We start from the raw sequence: 16,396 nt of genomic DNA, 5'->3' as shown, positions 1-16,396 counted from the left end.
TCAAATAGACCCAGAACTCAAAGAGTCTCCTGGGCTTCTTCCCTTGGGAGGCAGAGACGGAGACAATCACAGGAGCAGCGGCCACTGGGAGGCTAGGGCAGAAACCAAGGATAGTGGGCAATGAAGGGGGCAGGGCTTTGATTCCAGCATGGCAGCTCCTTGGACTCAGAGACATTACTCTGGGGCATACAAACTCCTGTATTCCATTTGGTTCAACCAGACCAGGATTTTCTGGACTTGGACTCAAACTTAGCTTCTCTGCAGAGTCTGATAAAGTTGAAACTATCATTTGGAGACAACTTTTCACCACGTTTCAATGTGCAGGGAGACACTTTAAGATGTGTCTTGTAAGGTAAAGGCAGGGCTTGCCTTGGAGCTGGGCACCACGCCAGGCTCAGTGACATCCTGAGACTGTTGTGTCAGGAATGAGCAGAGAGCTGAAGACCAGAGGAAAAGTGTGCAGGGATCAGTTTGTCCCTGGAATCTTTCACCTGTTGCTGTCCGTCCACGGGCTCCAGGGCTAAGGGCTCCTGGAGGAGGGAAAGGTGAGCTCACGCCAAAGAATCCTCTAGGAGACCAGTTTTCAAGAGACCAGCAAGCAGAGAAACCCAAAGGGATAAACTAAGAGTTCTAAAAAATGCATGCAAAAAGTCTATTAAAAGAAAAAATAACAGGAAAGCTAAAATGTCGACCCTGGGCTTGGCACAATGACTCCTTTAAATGATTGGCTGTAACTCACTTACATGTTACCTTAATTGTACTGAAGGAAAAACTAAAGAAAAGGGCTTAACTATCTTGCCTAACGGACCAATGAGATGGCTCTGTGGGGAAAGGCGCTTGTCCCCAAGGTTGACAACCTGAGTTCAGTCTCTGGGAGCCACCTGGTAAAGGACAGAACTGAGTACCACATATTGATTGCCCCCTGGTCTCCACACATATGCTGTGGCACATGTATGCACACAGAGAGACACACACATGTATCTATACATCAAGTAGGTAAATGTAAAAGAAAATAACTTTCCCAAGGTCTCTGAGCTACTCAGTAACAAGGCAGAATGAAGGTGTCACTGGGGGTGGAGGGACAGTCTGTGTGGGGATGGGGATCTTGCAGGTACTGTTTGCTCAGCCCAACAAAGGCTGCTGTCATGGTGCTTAGGGCACCTTTAGATCCTTTCCTGAGAGGCAGAGGGCCAACCAGGGCTATGTGCTTTCTCAGGCACAGCTGTCCACCTGACTGCTGTTTCTTCTCATGCAGGCTGGCCCTGCAGCATGGGGACGGCCATGTCGTGGACTACCTGTCCCAGCCAGTCATCGACTACATCCTCAAGAGTCAGCTCTACATCAACGCCTCGGGCTAGCAACACCCAGCTCTCCACGCTACTCTCCCCGTGTCCTCTGCCAACACACTGGCCCCTCCAGCCACAATCAGACCCCATTTTCTCTCTGCCTCTCTGTTTCTCTGTCTTCATCTTGACTGTTCTCCCCACTGACTGACGGAACCCCCACAGTGTGGGGGCCTGTGAAGAACCGTGGCATTTCCCATTCCACAGTCATCTTTGGATAAACTTTCCTCTAGTCTCCGGGTTGGGGGTGGGTAAAGGGAACAGGGTGGGAGTTGGGGGAAGTGCAGCCCTTGGAGATGTACTGGTGTCCGTCTCCCAGCATGCTCTAGAGAGGCGACTCTGGTGCCCATCCTCCCAGCATGCTCTGGGGACTTGGCTCAGGCTCTCGCCTTCCCAGCATGCCCTTTACCACAAAGGGCTACTTTTCTTTGTTTCTTTCCCTTTGTCTACTTCTTGTAGAACTTGGATGGAATCAGTGTGTGTGGTTTTTATGCTTGTAGTCTTGATGCTCTCCTGTGGTTTACTTCCCTTCTGACAGGACACGATAGCCAGTCTCAGCTCTCCGAGTGTGTGAGGGCCACACCCAGGAAAGAAAGCAGAGACGCTTCTGCTCCAACACACATGCACGCACACACACGCACACAGATGTACACACACACAGATGTGCACACACACACAGATTCACACACACACAGATTCACACACACACGCACACGCACACACACACACCAGCAGCAACCCCAGACCCCTTTGGTCAGAAATAAGATGCTCAGGCCCTGAAACCTGGCACACAAGTCTGGGAAGAGTAGGATTTCTCAGAACTTGAGTCCCTGGTTTCATATGACCATGGTCCTGAAGTTGTGTCTGACTGGTGGCATTGTGTGGGTTCCCTGGCAACCAGGCTTTTCCAGAGAGAAGAACCCCTTAGAGGCTATGGTAAGACGCATTCCTGCTAGTGAGAGGAATCACGGGTGAGACCAATGGCTGATAGCCCATTCATTTCTTCTGGAAACACGCTCAGAATCCACTTGACCGTAGAGATTCTTTGCTAATTGGGATTATTTATTGCCCCTTTGGCTAGGAACTGCTAGCTCAGTCTGATCTGGGAGAATGCAGTTTGTTACCCTGAGGAGAATTCACGATCCCACGCCCTCCACCTGAGGCTGCCCAGCTGAACCTAAAGCCATTTCTTCCTTGGGAAGCGATCACCCTTGTTCCTGAATTGGCCCTATAGGTGTGCTGCAGAGCCCAGCAGCAGCAACCAATGCCCTGAAGGTTTGCCTGTCAGGAAGGGGTTCACAACAGAGCTGTCACCCCTATTTCTCCCCCACTGTCCTCCCCTTCTTCTACCTCTGAAGACAGTTTGGACCCTCACACCCTGCCCGGAGAGCTAGTAAAAAATGACTTTTATGTTTTGTGTTTCCCATCGGGCCTCTGGCTCTTGAGTTCCTGGTTGTTCACGAGGAATGGCTCCTGAGTACGAGGCTACTTTTAACTTCTAACATGAACATGGCCCAGGTGGGACTGAACAGGGGTAAAGCTCTCCACCTCGGGTTTCACTCCAGCCTCCTCGGCTGACTCCAGGAGGAAGAAGTGGAGTCAACAGAGGCGCGTAGAGCATTCCCGATCCGTGGTTCCGTAGACTGTAGGAACGATCTCCAGAGGGAAGAGATTATTTCTATAATCTAGAGGTCCAATGTCTGGCTAAAAGTCATGGGGGAAGAAAACAAAAACAGAGAAAACCTGCAGAATCCGTTTGCTCCCAGGCTCTTTGACATCGCAGGAGCAGAAACCCCTGGGAGTCAGTGTCAGGTGCAGGACCGTGCAGTGCACCCTGGGAAGCATGAGGAGAGATGCTGTTTCCGCAGTCAAAAGAAAACCGGGAGCTGGATTGCATGGCGTCTGGAAGGCTCTGGAGCTGCCGAGGGCCCACATAAACAGACCCGACAAAGACTTCTTTCGTTCCTTTGGTTCACTGTGTTCCTCCTCTGGACTCTGAGTCTCATTTATTTGCTCCACAGCCTGAGATAAGGTCCCAGGCTAGCCCAGCACCCACAGCGCAACAGGTAGGTAGAAGCAGGGAAGGAAAGGAAGGTGAGAAGGTGAGCTGGGAGAACAGGTACAGAAGTGGATTTCTGGGAAGCAGGCGGGCAGATTGTATCCTGGTGAGGTGTGTGGAAATGGTTTTCTTTAACAAACAGAAACGAGTCCCTTTTTGGTGAAATTGTCCATCCACATCCCTGTCTCTTTGTCCCTTTGTTGGAGCAAAGGCAGAACTTCTTCTCCACTCCACCCTCACCCCATGAAGAACAGCACAGTGTGACTGTGACCTGCCCCAGTCAAGACAGGTTTAAGCGGTACCTCACATGTCCTCAGGATAGCCTCTGGGCTCTGACTTGTCTTCGGGACCGCTGTTTCCTGGGAAGGCTGGCCCATCACTAGAATGGTCCAGAGATGCTGATGAAGGCACAGACGGGAATGATCTGATCATTTCCTGCTGCCAGTAAATAACTTGCCTGCCACTTTTAAAGAAGAGGTGATAGATGGACAGGAGGGAAACTTTAATAGCGCTGTCCTCCAGGAACGGGGCTGCAGCGACCCTGGGTTGCCAGTCTGCCACACTCTCCCAGTCCTGGGTAGCCTCAAGGCCCCTGGCTTTCATTTCCTTCGAATGTACATTGACCAGCAAAGGAAGTCTCTTACTGAAGTGCCTGAAATCACAGCTGGTTTCCAGAGACACTGTTCTTCCCATTTTGGCTTGGCCACATGTTCTAGTCTCAAGTTTCAGAATCTCTGAGAGAACCCACGAACTTGCTAGTCAAGTAAGTAGAAAGTAAAACTTGATAATCAAATGGCATCGAAAGCCAGAAGATTACAGAGAGCCCAAATTCACTCCCTCGCTCCGATATTCTCACACACACTTGCAGGGGTCTAAGAGAAGCATGCCTCCTATTTTCTGTTTCTATTAGAAAAGAAACGCCATGCCAGGCAGGTGTGGTGGCCCATACCTGCGATCCCAGCACGGAGAGCTGGAGACGGGAGGATCAGGAGTTCAAGCCCAGCCTCCAGACACATAAGACCTTGTCTCAAAACAGAAACAGCAGTGCAAGAAAGCCTAGGAAAAGCTCAGGCTCTCTCCCCAGGCTTCAGCAGGGGACACAGCAGGCAAGATAGAAGGATGGAGCTGGGCTGATTTCGTAGCTGACAGAATCAGGACACCTTAGAGATAGCCCGTGGTAAGAAGGAGGGTGTGATCTGCCCGGCTGCCCAGACCCACACCTTCCTATGAGCTGACTGGTATATTCAACTCCTCGTGTGGTTTCTGTGTAGTATGCGTTTGAATGTGTCCTAGGAGCGTCTTCCCGTTAGTTAGAAACGAGTTGTAGCACTTTCTCACCACCCTCAGTGGGGTCCCAGGGTCCTCAGCTTGATCCTCATGGGGTTGGAATGGGGAGAAGGAAGCTTTTTTTTTGTAATCATATCATCTGCTGATTTAAGAGTGAGATTTACTTTATGAAAATCAACTCATTAATAAAAACTCCAAGTTACAATACCATTTCACAGTGAAATATTTTTTAGTAGGGTTTTGTTGCTAGACTAGTCATGGGCAAGAGTTTTATCGGCAAAATGTTTCAATTATGTTAATAAACCAGACAATGCTACTAGTGTCTTGTGTCTTTGTCTAGAACCTTTCCTATGAGCTGCTCTGAGAAGTAATCACTTTTTCTCCCTCCTGTTCGTGGTGGGAGATAACAGTTGTGAAAATATGCTTAGAGCAAGTATCATTCCGCCTAGTCTAGGTGATGTGACCATGTGATATAGACCTGGGGGGGCAGTGGGTAAGGATGCTTGCTGTCATCCCTGACAACCTGAGTTCAGTCCCTGGAATCCTCATGACTGAAGGAGGGAGCCAACTCCAGGAAGTTCTCTGATCTCCACAGGTCCACGGTGGCACACACAAGCCCCCCCCCCCCAACAAATCAAGTCAGCCTAGGCTACACAGTAGAACATTCTCTCTCTCTCTCTCTCTCTCTCTCTCTCTCTCTCTCTCTCTCTCTCTCTCTCTCTGTCACACACACACACACACACACTGCCACCATCACCATCATCTCTACATTCAAGGATATATTAAGAGGCTAACTGGCCAATTTGTAAATTGTGCCTAAGTTTTCTCAGTTTAAGAAAAGTAATCCTTAAAGAGCAGAGAGCTGGACGGTCCATCAGGACAGAGTGCTGTCCTGCTCTCAAAGTGGACCGGAGTTCAGTTCCCCACGCCTACATGGTGGCTCCCAACCATTCCAGTTCCTGGTACCCAAGGCCTTATTCTTGCCCCCATGGGCACTGTATTCACACGGCACAGAAACTCATCTCCACACACGAACAAACAATTTAAAATTAAACCTAAGATCCAGACCAGTTCACAGGGTCCACTCTTGGTTAATTTCAGTTGCTTGTTTGAAAATTTTCAAGACAAAGTCTTACATGGTCCTCACTGGCCCCCAACTTGCTTTGTTGCTGAGGATAATCTTGGGTTCCTGACTGATACCCTGACTCCCTCTCCCAAGAGCTGGGATTCTTCTAGTGGTGTGCTAACATGACTGGCAATTTTGTCTCTTTAATAAAATCATGAAGAAAACATATGTGTGTGAAAACTAAAAACTTGCTTAGATTTTTGGCACGAACGATCTCCCCTAAGAAATGGTCAAGCTCATGATTTCCTTTGGTAGCATAAATAAGCAAAACGAAATGATTTGCTAATTGCCGGCTCCTGCTGTGATCTTCAGCCCTCTCATTTCCCTTTTTAATTAGGCCATGTCTAGCTTGGCCAGTCTGAGCGGTGGCCATCAAGTTATTGTTGCCCAACCATCAGCTGTGACTCACAGGCTGCAACAACACTTCCCTGTCCCAAGCCAAGGGTTAGATACATGCCAGACTCATTCCGTTCTCTTCTGTGAACATTTTGATTTTAGGATTCATAGATCTCCTCCTCCACTTTCTCCTCCTCACCCTCTTTCTCCTTGCCTCCTTCTCCTCTTCCCCCTCCTTCTTTAAACTGAGAATAATACCTACTTTGTGTATATCCACGTGGGGTTTCATGATATATCTTACGGAAGCTTGATATATTTTGTAAATTGGTTACTTGTGTTTGTATTTGCTCTTTGGTTCAGAAAGTTAACCACAGCACCTCTCCCACCTTGGGAGTATAACGATGAGTGTGTTTAAAATTAAATATAAACACTGACTTAATTTGCTAACTTTTACACACACACACATATAATGAAATACAAGGTAACAATCATAAACATTTCTTTCCTTATGTCCCACCATGAAGCTGTATATTTCAGAATTTCCCAAGAAGTTCTATGTGGCCAATAGTATAGAGAAATAAAAGAGAAATTCTATAATTTTCCAAGTGGGAAACTTAAAACACAGTACAAACCCATAACATTCCCATGACCGTACAAAACATTAAAGAAGACACGATAAACATAGTCATGGTCCTTGAGATTTGTTCCAAACAGTGGACAGGGCTGAGTATCCTTTTACCCTTCTATCTGGCCCCCCTAGAGTCCTAGAAAGAAACCACATCCTGGGAGAACATCAGGTCTCCATCTGTGGTCAGCTTTGTCTCTATGAGCCACAGTAGATCGGGGTATGTGGAGTAGTCTACCAGCAGTGACCAGGACACGCCAGAGGAGACTGTAGGAAGGTCTTCATGAATAGAGACACAAGAAATCAAAAAAAGTCTTTCCCATGGGCAGGGTCAGAACAAGACTAACCCTAGGCTTAGGGAAGGCTACTTCTCAGTCAGAGCCTTGCTTCTTCGTAGGGCCAGTTTTCCAGGTCCTCGAGAATGAGAGTGTCATCTCTGCATCAGCAGTCCCAACAGTCACTTCACACTCCCCATCGCTACTGAGATCCGTGCCATGTGCTAAGAAAGACATCCTGATCACTTTTTTTGTTGAGACATGGTCTCATGTACCCCAGACTAGTCTGAAACTCACTACATAACCAAGGATGGTAATTACTGCTCCTCTGCCTTCGCCTTCAGAGTCCTGGGATTTCCGCTGTGTGGCTGCAGCCTGTTTGCTGGGATCCCGAGCATTTTGCTTGTGAGGCAGGAGCTCCATCCATCGCACTACATCCCCACCCTAATTCTCATAACTTTCTTAACCATCCACCCGGTGGGGATTTATGATTGTACAGGCATAGCTACCCAGCAGTGGGTGCTTCCCTTTCATAGTGTACAATTGTCCCTGAAAAATGCTTCCTTTCAAGGAACCCCTGCAAATTATAATAATAAGGGCTTGGAACAATAGAGCGTAAGATTTCCTCATCCTGGCTTACAAAGACTTCCCGGGTGTATCATTTCTGCTCTTTTGCTTCCTCCTCCTGCCCCAAGGCAGCCTTAGAAGCCACATATTATACGTGTCAGGGCTTAAATGACTACAGAAAGTTTATAGGCCGTGGGACCGAACATGATGAGGTAGAATTGTCAGACTGTTTCCACAGAAGACCAACTTGTCTGACCTCTCACAACTTAGGAGTCACCGTGGACGAAACCAGAATCCTTCTGTCAGTCCCTGGGGTAAAAGTCAATTCAGACCTTAACTTACTGAATTGTAATTTATTGAAAGGCGTTACATATACACCCCAAACTACAGATTTTAACTTTATTTTATAGTAGATGAAAAGGACAAGAATATTAATTATAGCCTCCACCCAAGTCTGGGTTTTTCTAGAAATAATGCTTCATGCTTGGGATACAGCATCATCGAAATCTTACGACATGCTCTCATAGCTGGAAGAGGCAAAGCAGGGCCCTGAGGAATTGAAAATGCTAACTCCAGGGCTATCAGTATCAGGATGGCGTGTTCACCCCATTGCTCTGGTGCTTCCATGCCAGACGAAGAGTTTAATAAAATCAGAAACTCAGTCCAGCATCTAACGTTCCTTTATTTGACACACATCCACAAAAAGACCAGGAACCGCAGATGTGAAACAGTCCCAAAGTCTTCCAAGCTGAGGTGTGAGTGCCTCTGGCTCCTTCAGCAATTCCCACTGGGATTGCCCTGAGGCAACCCATCTGTCGCAATAGTTTGTTGTGGGAAGGGGTGGAGGGATGGTTGGAACACAGAAAACTGTATACAACTCAAAACCATGTCAGCTTTGCCCTAACTCAAGAACCCCCACAGGGCTGTCTTGGAACACATGTTCTACCGAGCAAGGCTCCAACCCGAGGGGTGACGGCAATAAATATCACTTGAGATGAACAAGGCTTAGGAATTTCCATTTATTATTTTTAATGTTTATCCTTCTCACTAGACAGTCAACTTCACGAGGGTAGATAATGTCAGGACTGTTCCACTTACCCCTGGCACATCCTAGGGACTCAATAAATATATGTTAGATGGATGGATTATCCCTGATTTAGGGAAAGAGAAAGGAAATAAGATACACATACAGATGTAGATAAGTCTTCGAGTTTGCAATGGAGGATTGGATGGAGATTAATATGTCTTCTGGACAACACTTCCTTTAATGCCCAAGACACATTTTCTAATATCGCTTTGAAACCCAAATGAAATACTTTCCCAATGATTGCTTGGCTGGAAATGCTTTCGTTAGAAAGCAGTCTCTAAGCTATCCTGGCAGCATTAGGAGAAAGGATGTCAACTTAGGCCGAGAGCATGAGGGTGAGAGGGTGGCAGTTGGCATCATTGCTCCAAATAGGCCAGAATTCCAGTCCTATGCCCATCACTGCTCGCTGTGCTCAGCCTGAAAGCTGAGGGCATAACATACTGGGCGGGCAGTAGAGGAACTCTGGCCAACAAAAGCTTGCAGTGGGCAAAGCAAAAGTACTTTACTGGCCACAGTGGGATTAGATTTCCTGCCCTGACTTACGCAGCAGCACTTTGTATATTCCAGGTCTCAGGTTATGGCAGCTCTGAGGTCAACATTTGTTAGTGCGGTTGGTCCTTGATCCATCTCATACCCAGGGCCATCTGCCTCATTGCCAGCGCCAGCAAGCAAACAGTACCACATTGGGACAGGAAGACATCCATCTACCCATTGTCTCAGGGATGGAATCGGGTCCAACAGACCTGAACAAACCCATTAAACATGTTCAAATATCCTCAGCCCACCCCGTCCATGAGATGGCTCTTGATCCTTGAGGTCTATGTCCCAAGAACCTCAGTGGGGAAATCTCTATGGCAGCATCACTGTTGCTCAAGAGCCTGAGTATTGTAGCATCCCGGGGGCAGGTTGTCTCGGATGTTCTCCAGGTTCTTCACATCAGCCAGAATCCCATCTATGCTCGTCTCCAGGAGATGCAGGTGGTTCCTTTGTTGTCGGGCCCTCTCCTCCAGCTCAGACATCAAGGGCCGCAGTCGACTGTTGACCTGGGTCTTGGCTTGGAAAAGCTCTTGTTCTAACAGCATCAGTCCCTCCTCATCCACACTGCCAGGCTGGTCTATTTTAGGGAACAAGAAAGGTGTTAATAGAGAAAGGCTGTGGCGAGATCTTAAGGAACACTTGATTCCACCTGCCCAGAGAAAACACCATGTCAGACATTGAAATGGCTTTAAATTACGAAGAATGGAGAAATCTGAGAACACTGAGCATGCATTTGTGCTATGAATAACCTAGTTCAAGACTAAGCTCCAAAAAAGAAAAAAAAAAAAAAAAAAAGACTAAGCTCCATCAGGCAGCCAGGGAAGTCTGAAGTTCTAGCTGGTTGAAATAACAGAAACCTAAAGGTTATAGGGGTCTGAGAACTGTCCAAGGTAACTGCCTAACACAGTTCACCCCTGAGACCCGAACTAATGCCAAACATGCTGTCTATTGCCCCGAGGAAATAGCTGGCTCTTTTCTGCTAAGAGACCTTTAGAAACTGGCTGAGCTTCAGGGCTAACAGAGGCTAAGGTGTGCTGAGGTATTTGGGGGATGGATTCCAGCTGTTAGAGAATGAGGTAAGACTTCATTCTGGCTCGAAACAGCGGGGACCTGGCTAGGTATCTATTTATTTCCAATGGCAAATGTCACTGCATTTTTTCCAGTATGTTTTCCCCATGCACTTTGTAAAGCCTATGTCAACATGAGGGCACTCGCCATATACATTTAGTTCAAGTAGATTCGAGTAGATCCGAGTGAATCCACACTCAACGCCAGGCTGCCTCACAGAGCTGAGCTGTAGAAACAGGATTTGTTTCTTTATTTTTTGTTTTCTCATAACTTTTTAAGTTAAATTTATTTATTTGTATGTGGGTCTTTCTGTCTGTCTGTCTGTCTGTCTGTCTGCCTGTGCCACAGCACGTGTGGAAAGGTCAGAGGAAAGCCTGTAAGAGTCAATTTCCTCAAGCCCATTGCTAGTATTTGGATGCATGATCTTATTATCCATTATAGTTAGAACACTGAAGAGTTATTATCCCAAGACTCAAGAGAGTGCCTAGAGTGGAAATTATACCATAATGAAAATATTGACCCAATGGACCCTTCCGGGCAAAACTCAAGAATTAGGGGTTCTATGACAAGCACAGAATGTTAGTAAGCTTGGGAACAAAATAACATGTTTATGGAAAGCCGAATCTAGGAAAGGAACTGAAACACGGGAGACACAGATCATAGTGTAAACCCTGCCCCGCAGTTGGCTGTGTGCTGTGCAGCCTCAGTTCATTCCCCTGTGAGGCAAAATAATAAAATCCATCTCCCAGAGGCTTACGAGACTTAAATGGTTATGCCACGAGAGCGCCTGGCACAGTACCTGACGCAGTAAATGCCAACAGTTCCCACTGCCCCCCTCCCACTCATTCCCCTTTTAAAGGCTCCACTAATTTCATTACCCTTTTTAGAATGCTAAGCAACGCGGCTAAAGTCTCAACTGGGGAGACTGTGTTTTTTTGTTTATTGATTTTATTTCGTTTTCTGAGACAGGGTTTCCTCTGTGTAGCCCAGGCTGTCCTGAAACTAGCCTTGTAGACCATGCTGACCTCAAACTCACAGAGATCTGCCTGCCTCTGCCTCCCAAGAGCTGGATGAAAGGCGTGTTCCATCGCCCCCTGGCTGAGATTGCATTTATAATCTGTAGAGGACATTTTACTTTCCGGGGCTCGCTGGATCACAAACAGACCCGTTAGTGTAATAACGCAGACAGCAGTGGTCTCTCAGTGTGATGATAATCCCACAGAGCCCCCGGTGCTGGAGCTGTTCTACAGAACTGCCGGGGCAGAGCTAAGGCTAAGATGTCATGGGCTAGTGTGACCCAGTTCCTACTCCCTATCCACTGCAATCTCTATTGGTGAGGGCTCCCTATTAACTACTTAAATGTAGACTTTAAATTTAAAAAAAAAGTGTGTGTGTGTGTGTGTGTGAATGTGTGTGTGTGTGCACGTGTGTGTGTAAGCCAGAGAGCAAGCATATCAGCTGCCCCTGGAGTGGGGCTACAGATGGTTGTGTGCTGCCCAACATGGGTACCAGGAACCAAAACAGGATCCTCTGGAAGAATGAACAGCAATTCTTAGACGACAAGCCGTCTCTCCAGTCTCTAGAGTCAGACTTTGAATTAACATCAGTGTCTTTGGGGGAATGGCTATGAGAAAGCCTGATTCCCTGCCACACTGCACTAGAGAATCTATTCTAGCCTGAAATTCACAGTATCTCCTAGGCCTGCTCTTTCCACATTTCCTCTGGGTGTTGTTTCCCCTGTTGGTCATAGCAGGGATAGGTTTGGTCTGGGGAGGAACAGACCGCAGAATCATGAGATGGTCCTTCAGACTAGGGGAGCCCTTTTCCCCACACCTTTCCCTTCCCCACTTCTACTGCCTCAGAGCTGGCTCCTGCCACCTTGTCCTGCTTCAACTGTTCCCCAGGCGGCCTTCCCAGGTTCTGTCTAAGCCGCCACATTCTCCTCCCTAGAGCAGTGATGATGTTACTCTCCTGCTCAAAACTGCCCAGGCAACCCCCCAGAACCAAGACCAGATTCCTTAGCAGGACCCCCAGGCCGGCCAGTCTTCTGGGAAGTTCCTGGAACACCCCCAGTTCTCTGACTCACACATTTTCTCTTCCAGCTACAAGTGCTCAGTGACTCATCTTAGAGATGGTAAAACAGAAAATGTAAAGCAACCCAGCCCAAGCGTCTGAGCCCTGAAACAAAGCAGATTCCCAGATGTTCTCAGGGAAAACTGAGATCCATCCAACAGGACTGAGAATATCGAGTCTTCTGGGGACAGTCCCTGGGCTGGAAGGCCGTGGATGCTGCACAGACCTATCAGGTGTAGGATGCTGTCCAATGTGTTGAGCGTGTCTTGGATTGTAACCCCGGCACTCCTGGCTCTGGCATCAGCTTGCTGGACTTCGGTAACCACCTGCGAGGGATTACAAAGGTGTCTTGAGAACTTATTTTTTTTGTCTCGGCCACTTTCAAGAGAGCTCTCTGGGAAGGAGCAGCCACTCACCAGCTGCATGGTGTCCTTGTCCACGTCAAACTCCAGCTCCTTCCTGGCCAGCTCCTCTTCCACCTCTCTCATCTCACTCTTCAGAGTGGCCAGTCCCTTCTCCATGGCCAAGGCCCCATCTGCTGTCACATTGGCTTCCAAGTTCAGACTCCCTATCTCCTGGGAGAAGAAAAGGAGCCAGGGACGGAAGGAGAGAGAGGGTGAGGCTCAAAACATCCCAAGGACAGTTGTAGAAAAACTACAGCTGCAGCCTGGCTCTGATGGAGTAAGTCAGATGAACAACGAGCAAGGCAGGCCTGGGAACACACCCTTCCCCAGGCAGGCCTCAAGCAAGTTAGTTCTAGGCTAGCTCTCTGGAGACTGGGAGGGTCTGTGCAGAGACATGGCTTCCCTTTCAGTCCAATGCCTAGGAGATTCTGAAAAACAATCAGGAAGCATTTGAGAAAATCCAGAGGACAAGAAACATGGCCCTTCGTCATTGTCCTTTATTGCCCTCGTCTCTGAGACAGCTTTACTGGGATTCCCCCAAGACAGTTGTGCTTGGAAGGCAAACAATGAATTAGTTAGAGTGGTGGATTTTTGTCTTTGCATCATCAATGCCTTTCATCAATAGGCTACAATTAAATAATTGTGGCATTTTTATGCTAGATGCTAGGTAAGGTGTAGCTAGGCAGTGGTGGTAACACACAAATCACTATTTGGGAAGCAGAGACAGGTGGACCTCAGAATTCAAGGCCAGCCTGGTCTACAGAGCAAGTTCCAGGTCAGCCAGGACTACACAAAGAAACCCTGTCTTAAAAAAACATTTTTAAAAAATGAGAGAAAAGAAAGGTACATGAAACAAGCCTCAGGGGAAATTATTAGAAATTATTTTTGTAGGTCACCAAGTGCTCTAAAAGTGAGGTCAAATAGTCTGGATACCAGGCGCTCCCTCTGGGCTTTCTGGAGTGGCAAGAGCTCTCTAGAAGCTGTGCTTAAGGAAGGAGCTCTCTTTCGGCCAAGAAGCATTCCTTCCGCTGTAGTTTACAACAGGGGCTGTAAGCAGAGCGCAGCTGGCTCCCCTGGTTACCCAGTTACAAGTGCTCCTCAAGCAGGGGACTAGACAGTTCTTGTCTTCGTCCCAATCATACACAGAGGAGGACAGAGTAAAGTAAGAAGGCTGAGCTCAGACACGCATTACAGAAGGCTCTAGAGCTCCAGGACGTCATAGAGAGAATCAAAGTATTGGTGGCAATTGTTACCAGTTAAATTTAGCACCCTAAAACAGACATTGAAGTCCTAAGGGCCAGGGACATTGTTCATCGGTAGAGAGCTTACCCAGTGTGAACAAAGATCTGGTGGAGACTTTCTTCCCTTCCTCACCCCTCTCAACCCAGAAGATGACCTCACGTGAAAACCGACTGTTCCAGATGTAACTAGCTACAGTGAAGTTATACTGGAGTATAGTGGGCCCTAATTCAACAGAATCGATGTCTTTTTATAGGAAGAGACCGAGAGATGAACTCAGTGGCCAGCCTGGGCTACATAGTGAGACCATGTATTGAAGAAGAAGATAAAGCGGGAGAGAGGGATGGAAGAGGAGAAGGAGGGGGAAGAGAGGGAAGGAAGGGAGGGATGAAGGGAAGAAGGGAAGAGTTGACAGAGGACTCTCGGGAGCACACAAGCAGGTAGTAGACTGATGAAGCTGTGATTCAAGAAGACCAAGGACTGACCGCCATCCCCAGAAGCTGGGAAGAGGAAAGGAACACTTCTCCCTGGAGCTGTCGGAAAAGTGTCGCACTCCTGACTCTAATTGTGTTGTTTCCTAGCCTCTGGAATGGTGAGAAAGTCATTTCCGTTTTCCAAAGTATATTCAGCTGAATATGGTGTATCTGCTGGTAGCCAGTGACGGCATCCATCCCGCTGAAGGGAGTGGGCGTACGGAGTGGGGCTGCTGTGAACTGTCCAGGACTCTGAGCCACAGGAACTGTCCTGAGCTAAAGTCTTCTCTCTCTGAAGCATCCTGTGTCGGGCACTGCCTGTGGCAACCTGCACATCCATTTTTCTTTACCTGTTCTATCTCGCTGCTGATCTCCAGGGCCTCCCTAGCTGCGCTCTTTGCCCTCTGGGTGTCAGCAGCGGCACTCCCCAGGGCCGTTTCTGCTTGTTGGGTCTTGTCAGTGGCTTCTGCAACCTTCTGGCTAATATGGGAGAGTCTCTTCATGGCCTCTTCAGCCTCGGCTTTTTTGTCTTCAACCTGCAGATCAAACTCTGAAACAAAGGAAAGAAAAAAACTATTTTCACAGACCCAAGGATTATAAGTAAAAGCTGAATGAGAGAGCCTGATGTTTTGAGGAAAAAAAAATCCTGAAAGATGACAGATGGGGTTGGGTTACTCTTTCTTTCCCAAGAGAAAGAATCTTAAAAGAGCCGTTGGGGGAGCCACCAATAGTCAACCTGTCTGGGACTCCACCGCTGCAAGGATGCCAACACCCAAAGTGAACCACACACAGCAGGTAAACCCCAGAAGCCCAAAGCTCTAAGGCCAAGCCTGAGGTCAATGACCAGAGCTGGGGTGGTCACAGAACTGGGGTGTCGTCATCGAATTGGGTGTGGTCACAGAGTCGGGATGGTCACAGTGGGTACAGGAGAGAATCCAAGCCATGTTAGTGAATAATGCTGAACCAAGTGTCTTCAAGGCACACCTCAAATTCCTTGACAGTCACATGTCATTACCTCAGAACAGCCATATTGGTGACCAGGCCACCCAAGGAAAGGAAAATACCAATTCATTAGTGACATATTGGATGTGGAAGACCTTAGAGATCTCCTGTTACCCTGAAGGAGAACACAGAGATCTAGAAAGGCTGTGTGACTTCTATGGCCACTCAGAGAGTTTGACCTCATCATAGGGCCCAGTAAGGACCGGAACTCAGGACTTCTGCTACTTTGGTGAATTACTTCCACTGCCTTCCTCAAGCATTAGTAAGATCATCATTACCTTAGAAAAACAGTGACTAAGCATCTATTAATAACCAATACACCCACCACCACTTAAGGAGAGAAATGGGGACTTAAATGAATCATAAATGTACCTTTAAAAGTGCCAACCTGGATCGCATAGCACTCACCTCTGAGGTTCTTCAGGATATTCTCAACTTCATAAAAAGTGGCATTGCCTGTACTTAGCGCTTCTTGGGCTCTGTTTTTAGCAAGGTTGGCACGGGAAAGCAGCTGATCTGATGTCTGTAAATAGAACAAGATTAGAATAAGTGCATTCCTGCTGTCACAATCACCCTGACACAGTTTCTCCGTGACAACAGAGCGCTGTGACTCACCACAGGCTGAGGGTGCTGGAGCAAAGCCCTCTACAATCTGATCAGGGACAAACTTTGTAAGTCAACAAGATACGCCTTTTACAGGAGAGTCTCCAACTCTTGTCTGCCATCAGGGGTGGGAAGAGTTTTGCAAATTATTGTTTTAAACACTAGATACTTGTTGAAACCAAGATAATAGACAGAGTTGGACCAGAATGAGACATAGAAAGCCTGTGTCCTGCTGGACAGTGGTGGCGCACGCCTTTAATCCCAGCACTTGGGAGGCAGAGGCAGGCGGATC

At 47.7% G+C, this 16,396-nt stretch overlaps 2 protein-coding genes across 3 annotated transcripts in view; one reads left to right on the top strand and one right to left on the bottom strand.

Annotated features, from left to right (window-relative positions):
* Positions 1 to 5,005, top strand: part of Nmnat2 (nicotinamide nucleotide adenylyltransferase 2) — a 159,153-nt gene extending 154,148 nt beyond the window's left edge. For both annotated transcript variants that reach the window (XM_050135361.1, XM_050135362.1), the window contains one exon: positions 1,256 to 5,005. In XM_050135361.1, coding sequence (XP_049991318.1) covers positions 1,256 to 1,358 — 103 coding nt within the window. In that variant the 3' untranslated portion in view covers positions 1,359 to 5,005. The remainder of the gene's footprint in view (positions 1 to 1,255) is intronic.
* Positions 5,006 to 8,280: 3,275 nt separating this feature from the next.
* Positions 8,281 to 16,396, bottom strand: part of Lamc2 (laminin subunit gamma 2) — a 64,739-nt gene continuing 56,623 nt past the window's right edge. Inside the window, exons 19-23 of the mRNA XM_050135344.1 lie at positions 15,910 to 16,024; positions 14,850 to 15,049; positions 12,800 to 12,958; positions 12,610 to 12,709; positions 8,281 to 9,819 (exon numbers count right to left, since the gene is read on the bottom strand). Of these exons, the coding sequence (XP_049991301.1) occupies positions 9,566 to 9,819; positions 12,610 to 12,709; positions 12,800 to 12,958; positions 14,850 to 15,049; positions 15,910 to 16,024 (828 nt within the window). The 3' untranslated portion in view covers positions 8,281 to 9,565. The remainder of the gene's footprint in view (positions 9,820 to 12,609; positions 12,710 to 12,799; positions 12,959 to 14,849; positions 15,050 to 15,909; positions 16,025 to 16,396) is intronic.

Source organism: Alexandromys fortis, unplaced genomic scaffold (genome assembly GCF_014885135.2).
Source record: "Alexandromys fortis isolate MF-2015 unplaced genomic scaffold, M_Fortis_MF-2015_v1.1 scaffold_21, whole genome shotgun sequence".
NCBI classification, from domain to species: Eukaryota; Metazoa; Chordata; class Mammalia; order Rodentia; family Cricetidae; genus Alexandromys; species Alexandromys fortis.
The sequence above is the reverse complement of the archived record's forward strand: the minus strand, read 5'-3'. Positions and strand labels throughout refer to the sequence as shown.